Below are 17,517 nucleotides of genomic sequence, written 5' to 3' on the forward strand. Positions count from 1 at the left end.
ATACAGACTTGATGAAATCCTAAGGAAGAACAGAAGAAAATTAGAGCTAGAAGTCTTAGGAATAATCTCGCCTACTTTACAAGAACCTAAACCCTAGAGCAATCAACTAATTTTGTCTAAGGTTACAATGTTGGAACAAGAAAAGTTATGGATAAAAGGTGAATCAAGGAAATTCCTAATATTTTGGTATTCCAACACTTTGGGTTTTGTTGTTGTTGTTGTTGTTGTCTTCTCCAAAACCACCTAGCTCCTTTCTACCAGGTAGTTGCTCACCTGGCTGGTCAGCTAGCAAAACTCATCCAATTTTCATTCTCACTCCACTCTAGTCCCCAGATCCCAAATAGCCACTTCAACTCACAGTTGTAAGCAAATTATTGGTTAACTAATAGAAACCTACTCAACTTCTCATCCTTCCCTCAGTCCCATGCCCAACTGTAGGCTAGTGTCACTTAATAATACAAACATATTTGTATTTTAAATTATTGTATATTAAACCTTTGAAACAAGTTCCTTACAGGTACTGATTGCATCAAAAAATGAATATCCTAGAACTAACCAATGAAAATTTAACAATATCTTTGGAGAAAACCAATAACAGATCCAAATTTTTCTTCTCCAAGACAAAAGTTGCAGATAATTGCATCAAAGAGGGAAGATATGCTTTCAGGACAGAAAAGAATCTTTCAACAGCATCATATTTGAACTATTTTAGAAAAATTAAAATTTGTTCTGTTTTCAACAATGTTTTAATCATTCTTTGGTGATCTCCAAAAGATAGTGAGAAATGGATCTATAATATTTTATAGGCAGATTACTCAAGCTCTGAAGAATTTACTATCAAGTTCTGATGGATATTGTCGCCTAAACTGTTTAACTAGTATACATTTGTTGACTCCAGTTCCCAAGAACTAAGAAAAATAAACTTCAAAACTCCTACCTTCTTGCTCCAAGTAGGGGATGAATCATAGGTTTTAACTAGAGAGCCCGTTGATTTAATCTGATCTTTTTTCTTTGTAGGAAAAATGAGGAAGTCAATTCCCCAGACAGTTAATTCCCAAGACTTCAAAAACTAGAAAAAATAAATTCTAAAATCATTATTTTTCTGTTCCAAGCCTCTGATTTGAACTAGTCCTTTTTCTTAGTAGGAAAAATGGGGAAGTTAATTCCCTGGATTATGCAGAAGATAGGGAATGTATGAGTTAGAATGGAGAACCTCAACAGCCATGAGTTTTAGAATGGTTTTATTATTTTCTTTGCTGCATAAGAATCCTCAAAACATTAAAACATAGCTACATTAAATAAAGGTGGTACGCTTACAATGTTAAGGCAGTTAAGATGTTGTAGTGGATAGAATTCTGGGCCTGGAGTCAGGAACACTCATCTTCCTGAGTTCAAATCTAGCCTCAGACAATTACTAGCTGTGTGATCCTGAGCAAGTCACTTAACTCTGTTTGACTCATTTTCTTCATTTGTAAAATGATCTGAAAAAGGAAATGGCAAATCATTCCAATACCTTTACCAAGAAAACCCCAAATTGAGTCAGTTACAACTGAACAACTAAACAATACACTTAAAATGAAAATAACTTAGATGTAAATACTATGGTATTTTAAAGCCCTGTCTAATGTCTGTATTATTCTATTCTGTTAGAGCAGATAATAGTACCTGACAATTACATTGAAATATTAGGTTTGAAAAGCATTTGATCTTCACAAAGTTAGAAGGTAGCTACCACAAGTATTGTAATGCTCATTTTATAGATTAAGAAACTGAGGCACTTGAAGTCAGGAGGACCGAGTTCAAACCTGGTCTCAGGGGAGAGAGGGAGGGAGGGAAGGAGGGAGGAAGGAGGGAAGGAAGGAAAGTAAGAAAAGAAAAGAAAGTAAGAAAAAAGAAAGAAAAGAAAGAAAAAGAAAAAAAAAGAAATTGAGGCACAGAGTTGTTAAATGACTTGTACTTGTATCCCTGATAACTGGCCCAAGTGCTTAATTCACTTATGAATCACATAGCTTATCAGTGCCAGAGGCAGGATTTGAGTTCCAGGACACCATTCTTTCCACTACACTATAACTATGCCTTCAGGATCAAGAACTCACTGTACTTTAATAGTCATGGGGAAATAGAAGTCAATCAGTTGGCTTCATTTATTAAGTGGAAGCTCACTATATGTAGTACAACATACTAAATGCTGAGATTGGCAAGATATTAAAAAGAACAGTTCTCAAAGTTCTTCAAATATAATAAGATTAAATGAACACATAAGAAAGATTCCATACCACCAAAATATGAGAACAAAATATATGAACTGAGGGAGGGGGACTGATGGGAGAAGCAAATAGATTTCTTAGTTTCCCCCAGTATCCCAAGTATTGCAACAGTGATGAATGAAAAACCTGAGAGGCAGAGGTTCTGGGTAATTAATGATCGATTTATTAACTAGACTAAGTGATTGATGGTCCATGATTTCTCTCAGAAAACCAAAGACAAAATCATGGGAAATCTGAAAGCCTTAAAAATATTTTGAAAGGGAATGTGCTTGACATGTGAAAAATCAACCCTGATTGGTTGACATTTAATAAGGAGGTAAATTAAAAATCTTCACATTCTGCTGCTGAGAATATGGCTTGATCATGATAGCTGCCTTCAGCAATCTGGACAGGGGAATTCATCTTCATGCAGACCAATCTGATTCATTTTCTTTTTTATCAGTCACTCTAAATTCTAATGAAAGGGTACAAGGACTAGGGGCTGTACTCCTTAGCACAAGAAGTCATCCAGACAGAATTCTGTTTACACTCCAAACAGAAGTAAGGTCTCCTCTTGGATGAAGTCCTGTCAAGATCTAGGAGCATGTTCCCAGAGAGTTAGGGCAATCTCATCAATCAGTCATGTCTTTCAGACATGACTTTTTATAAGGGCTGGGCCTTACTTAAGTGAGGAAACAGAAGAACAGCCTGTATTTTAATTTAACAATTGGTTTTTAATAGCCAAAAAAAAAATTCTCTCACTACAAAGTAAGCCAAAAGGTTTCTTAAAATACATTTATCAAAACTCAGTAGAAGAGCTAATCATCTCCAGCAAGCAAGGAGGACAGTGACAGTAATTCTTACCAATTCGGGGCTTCTGGATCATTAGAGAGTGGTAAAGGAGAATACTTCTTCATGGTGTTTTTTGTTTGTTTGTTTGTTTGCTTTGAAATATTCTCAAACATTCTAGAATATAATGATCAGGCAATCCAACTATGGACAGAATTCTTTTTTTCCCCAATAATATTTTATTTTTTCAAAGGCATGCAAAAATAGTTTTCCACATTCAGTTCCAAATTTTTCTTCCTCTCTCCCTTACCTTCTCCCTTTCTAAGATAGCAAGCAATATAGGTTAAATATGTACAATTATTTTAAACATATTTCCATATTTGTCATGTTGCACAAGCAAAATCAGACTAAGGAGGAGGGAACATGAGAAAGAAAACAAAACAAAAAAAAAAAAAAATGAAAGTACTATGCTTCAATCTACATTCAATCTCTATAGTTCTCTCTCTAGATGTGATGGCATTTTCTATCCGAAGTCTATTGGAATTGTATAGGCAGAATTCTTAATCGGGATGTTTTAAATGATGAATCAAAAGGAATTTCTGGTCCTTTGGAAAAACTCCTATTCCCTGAGAGATTGTCAATGTTCTTGACCACTCTCTCCTCACATTCTCTCAACCCCCATCCCATTGACTTTATTTTTCTTTGTTTTCAACACTAAAAAAGCTGTCTTCTTTTAATATGATACTGAAAATATCATATTGGATCTTGGTAATTCTGCCAAATATGAGTGTTTAGTGTCAATCTATGTAGTTGGCTGCTACTATTATTCTCGATCTGTGATTTTATCAGCTTTATCAGCAATTGAGTGTCTTGCCAAGGTCAAATGGATAGTGTTGGACTTGGAGCCAGGAATTACTGAGTTCAAATAAAGCCATAGACATTGACTAGCTTGAGCTATGTTACTTTGGACAAATCACCTTGTCTCTCAGTTTCATTATCCATAAAATGGGGATAATAATAGCATCTCCCTAACAGACTTGTAATGAGATTAAAATTGATCCTGTTTATTGATCCTATTTACATTAATTGATTTTGTCCTATATCTGCTTAAGTAGGAGGTTTTTTTGTCTCTGAACTTAACTCAAAGTTCAAATAGCCTGTAATGAGTTATTTTTAAAAATACATTTATTACTACTTCAAAGAATTTTGCTGACCTTGGGAAATGTGTGAACTGAAAGAGAATTGGGCCTGATATCTCTACTACCAAGCTATCCTTCAAGGATGTCTGGTTTACTGTACAAAAGTCTGAGCCACAATCTCACACCTGGACTCAAACAAAGAGTACTTTTTATCTTATGAGAGAAATGGGGAGGGAGTTTTGTGGCTAACCTTCATCACCAAACTTTCAATCAATCATGTTGCTCCTTACACCTTCAGCTCTATAACTAATCATATTGTCTTTAATCCCATGATATCATCTATCCTGTATTATTCTGTATTCTTACTTCTCAAAATCTATATAAGAGAAATTATCCTTTTTCTTAGGGGTCTTTGGTATTAATGGAGACAAGTCATTGGCCTATGTATTGAGCAGTAGCAAATCTCTGCTAATAAATCTTGTTCAGAGAGCTGCCTCAGTTCACGCTTTGTTAGATTCCGATTACAACAGTAATCAGGATAAAATGAAGTCACTTTTGTAAAATGCTCTGCAAACCTTATAGCAATATATGAATACTATTATTATCTTTATATGAAGCACATTGTATTGAGCCAGTAATAATGAGTTTATGTTGGATCCTATAAGCAACAAGAATCCACCACAGTTCATAGAATTGGGGGAGTGACATGACTGCCCTTTAGAAAAATCGCTTTGGCATTTGTGATGAGAATGGATTAGAATTTGTTTTTTGTTTTTTATTAAAACTTTTTATTTTCAAAACATATGCATGGATAATTTTTCAACATTGACCCTTTCAAAACCTTGTGTTTCAAATTTTCTCCTCCTTCTCCTTTCCCCCTCCCCTAGATGGCAAGTAATCCAATATATGTAAAACATGTTAAAATATATGTTAAACCCAATACATGTATACATATTTATACAATTATCTTATTGCACAAGAAAAATTATATCAAAAAGGAAAATAATGATAAAGAAAACAAAATGCAAGCAAACAATAACAAAAAGAGTGAAAATGCTGTGTTGTCATCCACACTCAGTTCCCACAATCCTCTCTCTGGGTATAGATGGCTCTCTTCATCACAAGATCACTGAAACTAGCCTGAATCATCTCATTGTTGAAGAGAGCCACATCCATCAGACTTGATCATTGTATAATCTTGTTGTTACCATGTATGATGATCTCTTGGTTCTGCTCATTTCACTTAGCATTAGTTCATGTAAATCTCTCCAAGTCTCTCTAAAATTAACTTGCTGATCATTTCTTATAGAGCAATAATATTCCATAACATTCATATATCATAACTTATTTAGCCATTCTACAATTGATGGGCATCCACTCAGTTTCCAGTTTCTGGCCACTACAAAAAGGGCTGCCACAAACATTTTTGCACATGGGGTCTCTTTAATGGATTGGAATTTGGAAGGGATTGAGGTAATGAAACCAATTAAATAATGATATATGGCATCTTGAGATTTACAAAGTATTTTTACAAATTTTATCTCAATTTTCCCTTATAATTCCCATAGAAGATAGATGCTAGTCTAATCCCTATTTTACAGTTGAGAAAACTAAGCAAGACAGAGGTATCCAAATAGTTAGTATAGTAGCTCAAATTTGAACTTAGTTCTCCTTGATTCCAGATCTAGAACTCGTGTTTTCACCACCTAGCTGCATATAATTTAGTTCTTACTCACTTTTATTTACTGCTTAATATTCTTTTTATGAAATAAGGAAACAATAGGTAAATCACATACCAGAAGAAAATGGGCAAAGTGTGCCTTCAACTGGATCCTTGCATCTGCTAAGAGTTCATACACAGCAACACGGTTCAGATCATCCACCACAAAACTCCGACAGAGAAAGCTGAAAGAGAACAGAATTCAAACTCTGATCTCCTAGAATTTTGTTCATTTTTCTCCTCTCATTAAGGCAGTTATTTTTTTTTAATCTCTCATATTTTTACCAAGTATAGTGCCTTTTCCCCTGATTTAAAAATTCAATAATGACACAGATTTACAAGTGGGGAGCATAGGAGAAAAGTAGTAGAAGAATGAACTTTTCAACTAGTACTAAAATTCCAAAGATCAGCCCAAATCCCACCTTCCAGGTCTATCTTCCTATGTCCTATTTCCATTTTACCTTCATCATGGTGTATGATCATAGATTAAGAGTGGAAGGGAATTCTAAGGGCCATCTAGTCTGCTTCTTTTATTTTAAAGATGTGGAAACTGTTGAGAGTGGTAAAACCAGAATTTACACCCAAGTCCTCTGCTTCCAAACACCAAACTTCCTCCAAATGTGGCACTACTCTAGTGTTTCTAAATAAATATTTCATTTTAAGGGTATAATACTTCAACAGTCAATATATCCCAACTCTTTCATGTCTTAGTAGTTCAAGCAATTAACAAGAATTTATTAAGTACCCATTTTGCTGTAGATTCTGTTTTATGCTTTGGAGGATACAAAGCAAACGAGGTCCTACCTTCATGGAGCTTACATTTTTTTACTTGAAATATTTTTTATAGAGTTTTTTAATTTCAAAATATATGCATGGATAATTTTTCAATATTGACCCTTGCAAAATCTTGGGTTCCAAATTTTCCCAACCCCTCCTCTAGATGGCAAATAATCCAATATGTGCAATTCTTCTATACATATTTCTACAATTATTGTGCTGCACAAGAAAAATCAGATCAAAGAGGAAAAAAATGAGAAAAAACAAAATGCAAGCAAATAACAAAAAGAGTGAAAATGCTATATTGTGATCCACACTCTGTTCCCACAGTCCTCTCTCTGGGTGTAGATGGCTCTCTCCTTCACAAGATCATTGGAACTGGCCTGAATCATCTCATTGTTGGAAAGAGCCACATCCATCAGAATTGATGATCATATAATCTTCTTGTTGGCAATGATCTCCTGGTTCTGTTCATTTTACTTAGCATCAGGTCATGTAAGTCTCTACAGGACACTCTAAAATCATCCTGCTAATCATTTCTTATAGAACAATAATATTCCAAAACATTCATATACCACAACTTATTCATCCATTCTTCAACTGATGGGCATCCACTCAGTTTCCCAGTTTCTTGCTACAAAAAGAGTTGCCACAAACATTGTTGCACATGTGGGTCCCTTTCCCTCCTTTATGATCTCTTTGGGATACAAGCCCAGTAGAAACATTATTGGATCAAAGTTTAATAGCCTTTTGGGAATAGTTCCAAATTGGAGCTTACATTTTAATGAAAGATAACACATACACATGTAATGTAATGTAATTGTATACACATACAATGTAACCATGGAAAGGAAGGTACTAGCTACTGTGTAGACTTGGAAATGCTTCCTTGAAGGTACCACTTGAATTAAATCTTAAGGAAATAGGAATTCCATATACTCATGGAGAGACAGTGTGTCATGCACCACAGCCATCCATCCAGGGGAAATACATTGAAGTGAGATAGCCTGCTGTGTATGAGGAGGGATCCACCAGAGTTCTTGGAATTTGGGGAGAGACATGGACTGTCCTTAGGAAAATCACTTTGTCATCTGTGTTGATGATGGGTTGGAATTGGGAAGAGATTGAGGTAATGAGACCAATTAAGTAATCCAAATGGGGGTAAAAATGTCCTGAACGAGGATGCTGATTATATGAGTAGAGGGAAGGGATTGGATGTGAGGGATACTAGGGAAACAGAAATATTAACTGACAGTATATGGTCTCTGAATATGAGTGAGGAGATAAGAATAGATACCAAGATTGTGAGCCTGGATGACTGGAAGGATGGTGGTACCCTCCAAAAAATAAGGAAATTCAGAGCAAGAGTGTGTTTAGAGAGAAAGATAATGAGTTCTCTTTTGAACATACTGAATTAACTATGGGATATCCAGGCAAGATAGTAGTTAGAGAACCAAGACTGGAGCTCAAGAGCAGGAAATGGGCTGGATAGTATAAACCTCAGAATCACTTGCATTGAGATGCTAACTGAATCCATGGAAGCTGATGAGGTCACCAAATGAGAGCATGGAGAAAAAAAATTAAAAGAGGGCCTAGTATAGGGTGAGGTTTGTATATTATGATCCAACAAAAGGAGACAGAGAAAGACTACTCAGACTGATAGCGCTGAGCTAAGTTTTAAGAGAAAAGCCCAGAGAAGGAAGAGGTAGGCAACAGTGTTAAATGCTGTAGAAAGCTTCAGTCAAGAAGGCTGAGGATCAAGAAAGAATCACATTGTTGTTGTTGTTGTTATTTAGTCATTTTCAGTTGTCCAATTTTCTGTGGATTTTGAGGGTTTTCTTGACAAAGATAGTGGAATGGTTTGTCATTTCCTTTTCCAGCTCATTTTATAAATAAACTGAGGTAAATAGGGTTAAGTGACTTACCCAAGGTCACACAGCTAATAAGTGTCTGAATTTGGATTTGAACTGGCCTTCCTGACTTTATTCATTAAAAAGGGGCCAGAAAACTTAGTGATCTTAATTAATTAATTAATTAATGATTCTGGAGACCAGTTTCAGTTGCAACATGAGATAGGAAGCCAGATTACTATGAAGGCAAAAGGTGAATGGAATGAGAGAATTAGAATTAACAAGTACAGACAATTATTTTTTTAGGTATTTGAATGAGAATAGAGGGATGGCAAAGTCTAGTGAATGATGGATTTTTTTTTAAAGGAAATGAACTTGTGGTTTCTTATAAGGAACTCCTGGTGAGGTAATACTTCTGTCTGAGCAGATCACTACTTGCTCTATAAATTGTAATCTTAGAATGTTTCCTGGGGCAATATTTGACTTGATATTATTGTAACATAGCCTATACAGATCAGTCAGGTCTTGGAACCTGAAAGCTGAAACTTCCTGATTCTGTGGCCAGCTCTCTGGCCATATCTTCCTTTTTCTCAAAGTGATAAGATGTAATTTATCAACCTAAAGAAATATTTACACCTTTTAAAACATGAATCCTTAATCCAAAGGAATGACTAATGATGGAACTTTAAGCACAAATGCAAGATCATTTGAGAAGATGGTAATGGTTGGTGTCCAGACTTCCCAAGAATTTACTTATAAGATTGACTTTGTAGATATTGACACTTGGTAATAGGCTGAGGATGAATCATAGTTAAAGCTGAAAGGAATCAGAGAAATTATCTCACCCCAATAAACACCTTCATTGTTCAGATAGGCTCACCCATTTTGGGGTTAAGTGATTTGTAAGAAGGTCATGAAATCTTTACTGATGATTCCAGGAATCAGAAATATTCTGAGTTGTATGGAACCTCAGAGACTGAATATAAATCTCTTCTATAAAAACCTAAAAATTAGTTATCTGGCCTTTCGTAGAAAGTATTCAGGGAGGGGATACAAATCCTTGCCAAGGCAGTGTAGGCTGCTCCTGGAAAGCACTAATTACATAATTGTTCCTTTCATTAAGACTAAATGAGCCTTTTAGAAATTTCGACCTGCAGGTTCCTGGGTTCTGAGTACTGGGACCAAGCAGAACAGAGCTAATAACTCTCCCTTCTGATGGTCTGGGTCTTTCAAACAAACTTCATAGAGCATGAACCCATGGTCCTTCATTAACGTGGCTGCCTTCCTTAGGAAAGTCTCAGTGTTCTGGCTAACAGATGGTACTGAAACCTTAACACACTTTGCAAATGGTCTGACCAGTACAAAGTAGAATGGGACAATCACCTTCCTGCTCCCAAATGCTCCACCTCTTAAAGCAGTCTGAAATTGTGATATCTTCTGGGTTGTCTTTTCACACCTTTGACTCAGACTGAGCTTTCATTTGCCATCTATGAAAAAAAATGCTCATAACTTTTTCAGACAAACTGCTGTCTAGCCGTGTCTTACTCACCTTTTACTGGTCAAGATGATTTTATTTGAACCCAAGTGAAAAACTTAACTTTAACTTTATTAAAATTTAAACTTCATTTCAGTATAATGGTCTCCTCAAAATTATCATTAACTCCTCACTCTCCCACGTTCATTCTTTGCCAAGTCCTATCGATTCCGCTTCCTCCAAATCTTTCACATCTACAGGATGATAGATATAGAGCTAGAAGAGGCTTTTGAATCTAATCCCCTCATTTTAACGACTAGGATACTGAGGTTGTGACTACTCTAGATTCATGTCTTCCCCAATGACAAGCTCAAAACTCTATCTACTACCAAGTCTCTCCATTCCTCATCCCCACTCCCTCTCACTCTCAGTAACTCCAACTACTGTTGTAGCCTCTTATTTAGCTTCCCAGTCTCAAGCCTCCACCTTTTTACATTCATTCTCTGTATCAGTGATGTCAAACTCAAGAGAAAGAACAGTACAAAAGAATCCTTGTGGCTACATATTGACAGAAAAAAAAATCCAAAACAAATTAACATTATCTATGTTGCACAGTATTTTTATTTACTTTGTTAAATGTTTCCCAAAGACACTTTAATCTAGTTCCCCCTCATTTCTGACATTTCTGTTCTATATACTTACTAAATTAATATTTCTTAAGTCCAGATGTTTCCCCTTTGCTCATGAAGTAATAATAGTAAGGTGACTTACTATTTTACCTTTAGGATAACATAAAAACTTCTTGGTTTGCCATTTAGAGTCCTTTACAGCTGGATTCTAACCCAACTTTATAGACTGATAGTTATACTATTCCCTCTCATTTCCTCTCTAATCTGGCAATATTGGTAGAGGTAGGGTTCCCCATATATCACCTCTGTATCCCTGATGTTCTCATCTCTTCCTACTCCTCCAAGAATCCCTAGCTTTCTTGAAAGCACTATTTAAAGATTACCTTTTAAACAGTAGCCTTTCCTGATCTCCCTAATTATTAATGGGTCAAAAAATCAATTAGGGAGGAGTAAAAGTATTGTCTGATGCATCTAGGTGGTGAAATTCCAAGCCACTGACTTGGGATCAGGAAGACTTATCTGAGTCTGAACCCGAGTTCCTGAGTCTGAGTATAGCCTCAGAAATTTAGTAACTATATACATCTAAAAATGAGCTGGAGAGGGAAAAGTCAAAGTAATCCAATATCTCTGCCAAGAAATCCCCAAAATGGAGTTATTGAGAATCAAATACAATTGAACAACAAAAAAAGAATTTTTAATTGATTTCATCAGTTATCTGCAGTTAAAATTCATGATCTCCCCAATTATTAGTGGGACCAAAAAACAATTAAGGAAGAGTAAACATATTGCCTAGATCAAAGCTTCTTAAACTGTTGTTCACAACTCCATAAGTGAATGTATTACTGAATGTGGGGGTCATGGGATTATTATTTATTACTAGTAAATAATTGATTTGGATATCTTTTTAATTTTCCTATAAACCTGGGGTTGTGTAAAAATTTCTTGGGCAAGGAGTTATGAGTGGAAAAAGTTTAAGAATCCCTGATTAAGATGGTTTCATTGAAATTAAAAATAATTTAGCCGTTTACTAATGAACTTCTCTGACCTCAGCTAGGACAATCTTCAGATGACACACAGTCAATTGGTGGGCTTATGCTTAGAGATTAATAAAACCTGCAGGAATTAGGACTTTGATGACAGAACCTCTGGATAGCTAGTCATCTTCATATTATATCTGTGTTCTTAGTGCTTAGTATAGCACCCTGCCCATACATGAAAGATCTATGATTTCATCATCAGGGGAAGTTCTTTATTTGGAAATTTCTCTACGGATGCAGCTCACAACTCAGCTTTAACTTTTTAGACAAATCCTAGGGAGATATTTGAGGTACTAAGGTTAAATTGCTCAGTCACATAGCTTAAGTCATAGACAAGAACTGGAATAGATCATGGATGATAGAGTTTTGAAATTGTGAATGATTAAAAGTCACCCATAATTCCATAGGAAATCAAGACAAAGTCAGTAGGCAGCACCAACTCTCTACATCACTGAGAAGTGAGCAAAGTGGTCTATCTATGGAGCATGTTGCTTCTCCTACATGTTTCCTTCCTCTCCTCCATTTACTCTCTCCTTGTCCAAGTCTATTTTCTTTCCCACCAGGTGCTCAGTGTCTGAATGATTTTTCTAGTATGACCTTCCCACAAAGTCTACTTTCAGGAAATTATAAGAGTAGTTCATATTCTGATAAATAATATTAATGGCACAAGATGCATAATATTTTAAGGTTAATAGAATGGTTTTGTCATGGCAAAGGTAAGTAGTAGTAAGGTAGGCAGTAAGAGAAGTATGGACACATATTATTTCAGGTAAGAAATGGAAATTAGAGAGATTACTTGACTTGACATTGATTTGTCAGTCACATAGCTAATAAATGCCAAGGCTAAGATTTGAATTCAGTTCTCCTGATCCCAAATGAGGTACACTTTCTACTACATTATATTATATCTCACAACTTTGTCTCCTGTGATGCTTCCTTCCATAATGATGTACAACTGTTTATTCTTCCTCATTATAGAAACATAAACAACAGGATACTGAATTTAGAGTTGCCCTGATTGGGACATTTTATAAGTAAGGAAACTCATACTCAAAGAGGTCAATTGCCTTGGCTTAGGTCACATGGCCAACTAGCCACAAAGTCCGGAAGAAGTGTCAAATCTCTCAATGTTCAGTTCTTTTCCCTTTATATTTGCTTCTAGGCCCTTCACAGATTCTTGGGTTCAGCAGATGACAAAATGAATAGTAGAGTTAATAAAAGGTAGAAAGTCATGAAAGAGATTGTGAAACTCAATGCAATTTTCCACTTATTATTAGCAATCTCGAGAGCCAGAAAAGTAGCTTTGGACCCCAGTGGTTTTCAATTATCTATCTAATTTGGCCCATGTGGAAATAATCTGAATGCTACTTTTATAATGAAAGCTTTAACTTTCCCTTAATTATTTGCACACAGTCTTGAGATGTAATATTTTAATAAAAAAGAACTTTTTTTTAGTAAGATGAAGATTTAGACTATTAAATCTTTTGGAAATGTGGTTTCTGTATTCAGTATTTAGTTTAAAAATACGTAACAAAGTATTTTGTGCCTGAGGATATAACCAACCCTCTATTCTGAAGAGTACAACACAAATTCATATATGGAATAATCTTCTTTGAAGGGGAGGCAAATATCTTTTCTAAAACAAAACAAGAGATGTTAGTTAAGTGATTACTCAATACTAGTGCTAGGCTTATTCAAGAAACACAGTTGAGATAAGAGAATAGATTCCTTCAAGAAGCTTAAACAGTACAGTAAGAGATCATATTCTAGTCATGATCCTTTTCTTCTATGACTTTGCCTGATAATTCTACAGAATTTGGTCTATCCAGCTCTAAAATAATAATAATAAATAAATAAATAACATTTATATTATTATCCCCATTTTATAGATGTAGTAAATGAGGCAAAGAAATTAAGGTTCTTGCCCAGGATCACATAGCTACTAAGTGTTTGAAGCTGGATTTGAATTTAGATGTTTCTGACTGAAGGACCACTGCTCTAATCACTGAACCACCCAGCAGATTTCTTAACCCATTTGAATGTGTAATTGTACCATAGCTGGAGGTATAAATGAATTTTTTAAATGACATGGAAACAGACGAGATATGATGTGACTCATTAAAAAAAAAAAAAAAAAGTAAAATCCTTGTCAAAAGTGAAATACATCTGTCCTACCAAAATATAAATAAAATTGCCTACAAGTAAGAAAACCTTTATTTGCATTCCACTCATGACTGAAAAAGCTGGTTACCTGTATTTACAGCTATATATGTTCACTCGACCTGCTGGTGAAGGACTTGGGGTGTTGACAAGCACATCAGCAACATAGAGCTGATCATCTTCATTGGTATATTCAAGAACTATCACGTAGTGGTCAACTTGAGGAATGCTCAGAGTCAGATGCAATTCAATCTATAGAAGGAGTTAATGGAAACAGAGAATTACCATAATATAACACATACAGGAGACTTTTCCATTTTTACTGAGTAAACAAAGTTATTAGAGCATCTCAGAAATGTTAAAGAAATACCATTATACATGAGTATGCAGAAATACGTCTTGGATGATTTCACATATGTAATGGGTATCATACTTCTTGCTTTCTCAATGGGTGAAAGGAAAGATAATTTGGAAATCAAAATAAAAATTTTTTTTTAAAATGCTATTGTATTCTTTTTAAGGTTCTGCTCAAAAGGTTTCCAAAAGGGGGGGAGGGTTAGCTAGCATTTAAATAACCCTTTAAAGGTCTGTAAAAGCACTTCATATTTCATTTAATCCTTACAACTCTCCAAGGCAGGTGCTATTATTATCTTGCCTTTACAGATGAGGAAACTGAGGTTGAGAGCTCTTTTGTGACTTGCTCGGTCAAATAGCTAGTATATGCAGCAAAATTCAAACTCAGATCTTTCTGACACCAAATCTAGCTACATTATTTCTCCAGTCACAAGAAATCCCCAAGACTAAAAGAATCTATAACTCCTGGGCATTGGCTCAGTGTTGTGTTAGACTTTGAGTGTAGTTGAGCCTGCATCAGAACCATAGTTCTCAGCCTTCTGTACCACCTCCAGCTCTACTTAATGGCTCCAAATGGTCACCAGTTAAATCTAACCTTCCTCCCAAGAGCCAGATCCCTGGTCGTGTCTTTCCAGTTCAGCTGTTTTTCAGTCTTAATGACCCTATTTGGAGATTTCTTGGCAAAAGTTTAGAGTGGTTTGTCTTTTTCTTCTCCAGCTCTTTTTATAGATGAGGAAACAGGGTTAAATGACTTTCCTAGGGTTCACACAGTTAATAAGTATCTGAAACTGGATTTAAACTCAAGAAGATAGATCTTGTTGACTTCAGGTCCGGCACTCTATTCACCGTACCACCTACTTAACAGTTCTGGTAATGCTCTGCCTTTATCTGATTTATTATTTGTATGGTCCTAAGTACAACTGTCAGTGAATTCTTGAAATTGTTTCTGTGGGAAGTTAATATTGACCACTGGGTCTACCACAGCTTTTTATTACTTTTCTTTAATGTACTCTCCATAGGATATCTTTTCAATGGCTTCTTGGAAATGTCTGCTATATATGAAATGGCTAAAAATAATGGGATTTTAGAAATTTGGATAAAAGGTAAGAAAAAGGGTACATGTTATCTTTTCTTTTTCCTATTATCATTAATCATGGATTACATTTATTTTTAAAACTTCCTGTTATTTTTATAGGTGTCTTTTGGTTTTATATCATATTATTTTCCAAATATATCCCTCTTACTTCCCTACCCCAAAGGCCATCTCTTGCAACAAAATTGTTTATTTTACACCAGAGGAATTTTAAATGAAATCAGTGTGAATCTACATGGAGGTCTCTAGGCTGGAGGCTCCCCTGTCATAAATCTCTCCTGGTGAAGCCTAAGGATCCTTTCCCAGAATGATGCTTTTAAAAACATAAAATGAAATACATAAGATTATCAAGAAAAACAATTACATTGAAATAAAGTTGTCAACATATTAAAAAAAAAAAAAAAAACTTCATAAATCCCAGGATAAGAATCCCTACTCTTATGGCATTCCATAACACTCTTCATAGATGATATGCTTTTACTAAATTTGCAGAAGAACCAAATTAGAAAAAAAGGTTAACATGATGACAGACTTGGTATTCAAAATTATTTAGCTTCAAAAAGTCAATGATTGAGAAGATCTGACTTGATAAGCAGTTCATGTAGGAGACATTTTGGGGCACAGGGATATCCCTGTGATGATACCTAATATGGCTTTGAGCAAATAGTGCAAAGAGATTTCTAAAACTTAACATGATCTTTTTAGATTATTTGGGAGGGGGTCTGGAACTATGATTTCATTCATTTGGGAACCTCCTAGCATGGAAAATCCATTCACGAATGCAGACTGGCCATCCAATACCTTGTCTGTAGTTTTTAATCTTTGACAGTTGCTTGAGGACATTGAAAGTTTCCTTGCCCATATTCTTACAGCTAGTATCTGTCAGGAAGAATCTAAGCCCAGGGTTCAAGACAATAGCAATAAAAGCATGGCGTTCAGATTGAAGAAAAGTATATGTGGCAGGGAGGGGGTAGGGAGAAGGGGATTGGACTCAGTGATCTCTAAGGTCTCTCTTCCAGTTCTAAGTCTCTGATTCTATGAAGTTATAATTCCATCATACTCTACGCTGCCACCCAAAGTACTGCTATTGCCTCTCTAGATCTAGGTACCATATTTTCAAAAATATTGACAAGCATTGAGTGTCCATAGAAGTATGAGCCAGACACTAAGATCTGGAAGCCACATTGTGAAAAGCATTTTGTAAACTTTCAAGTGCTTTACAAATGTGAGCTGTGATTATCAAGTTCATTCTTATGGGAGTAATTTAGGGATGTGTAATCTCTAGAAAAGACTTAAAGGGATATGATCATGCTCTGAACATTTGGGAGATTTACTAGCTATGTGACTCTGGCTAAGTCATTTAACCTCACTAAGTTTTGGTTTCCTCATTTGCAGAATGAGGAAACTGAATTCAGTGGCTTCTAAAGTCCCTTCCAGATTGAAATCTATGATTCTATAAGCCTAGGGAGTGTTATGAGGAAGAAATACTAAATAAACTCTGTATAGCTCTAGCACAAAGGGTCAAATTAGAACCATGGGGTCCAATCCATCCAACTGATTGTTTTTATATTATAAACTCGAAATATAGGTATTTTGTTTTTGTTTTTACATTTTTAATTGTCTCGTAGGTCATACAAAAACAAGATTTAGACTTTAGGCTACAGTCTATTGATCCCTGACCCAAAAGACAGGTTGGAAGTTTCAGGGAGTTTATATTGAGTTTTGCCTCAAAATAAAAAGTAGTTTTCTAATACCTAGAGCTGGTCCAGACCAAAAAAAAAAGGCTATCTGGAATTTTTCTGAGTGAGCCAGCATTAGAAATGTTCAAGCAAAGATTGATTACCAGTGGAATATTGGAAGGCAGTTTGGACTAAATGTCTTGTGAGCTGTTTTCCCAGCTCTAAGATTATGAGTCTATGAATTTCTGGATGGCAAATAGTAACTATTTCGCCTGAAATACAAAAAAAGCAGCATCTCTATAATGGGAAAATTCTGATAATAGCCAGAATCCCAGATGTGAATTTTATGCATTATCCAAAAATCAATATTCATCCTCTTTACTCTCTAACTCCAGCAGCAAAGGACTGCCTTCCATAAAGCTGAGGTATTAACACAATGCTGAATCAGAGGAAGGGACACTTCCTTTTTTTTTTTTTTTTTTTTTATAGTCTAAAACTTTTCTTTTTTTTTCTTTTCTTTTTTTTTTTTTTTTCTTCAATAGCCTTTTATTTACAGGATATATACATGGG

The 17,517-nt window shown here is 35.4% G+C and overlaps 1 protein-coding gene across 2 annotated transcripts in view; it reads right to left on the reverse strand.

Moving 5' to 3' along the window:
• The window catches only part of LAMA3 (laminin subunit alpha 3), a 310,601-nt gene that overhangs the window by 117,586 nt on the left and 175,498 nt on the right, over window positions 1-17,517 (reverse strand). For both annotated transcript variants that reach the window (XM_031946523.1, XM_031946522.1), the window contains exons 27-28: window positions 13,913-14,073; window positions 5,971-6,079 (exon numbers count right to left, since the gene is read on the reverse strand). In XM_031946523.1, the coding sequence (XP_031802383.1) occupies window positions 5,971-6,079; window positions 13,913-14,073 (270 nt within the window). The remainder of the gene's footprint in view (window positions 1-5,970; window positions 6,080-13,912; window positions 14,074-17,517) is intronic.

Source organism: Sarcophilus harrisii, chromosome 1 (assembly GCF_902635505.1).
Source record: "Sarcophilus harrisii chromosome 1, mSarHar1.11, whole genome shotgun sequence".
NCBI lineage: Eukaryota > Metazoa > Chordata > Mammalia > Dasyuromorphia > Dasyuridae > Sarcophilus > Sarcophilus harrisii.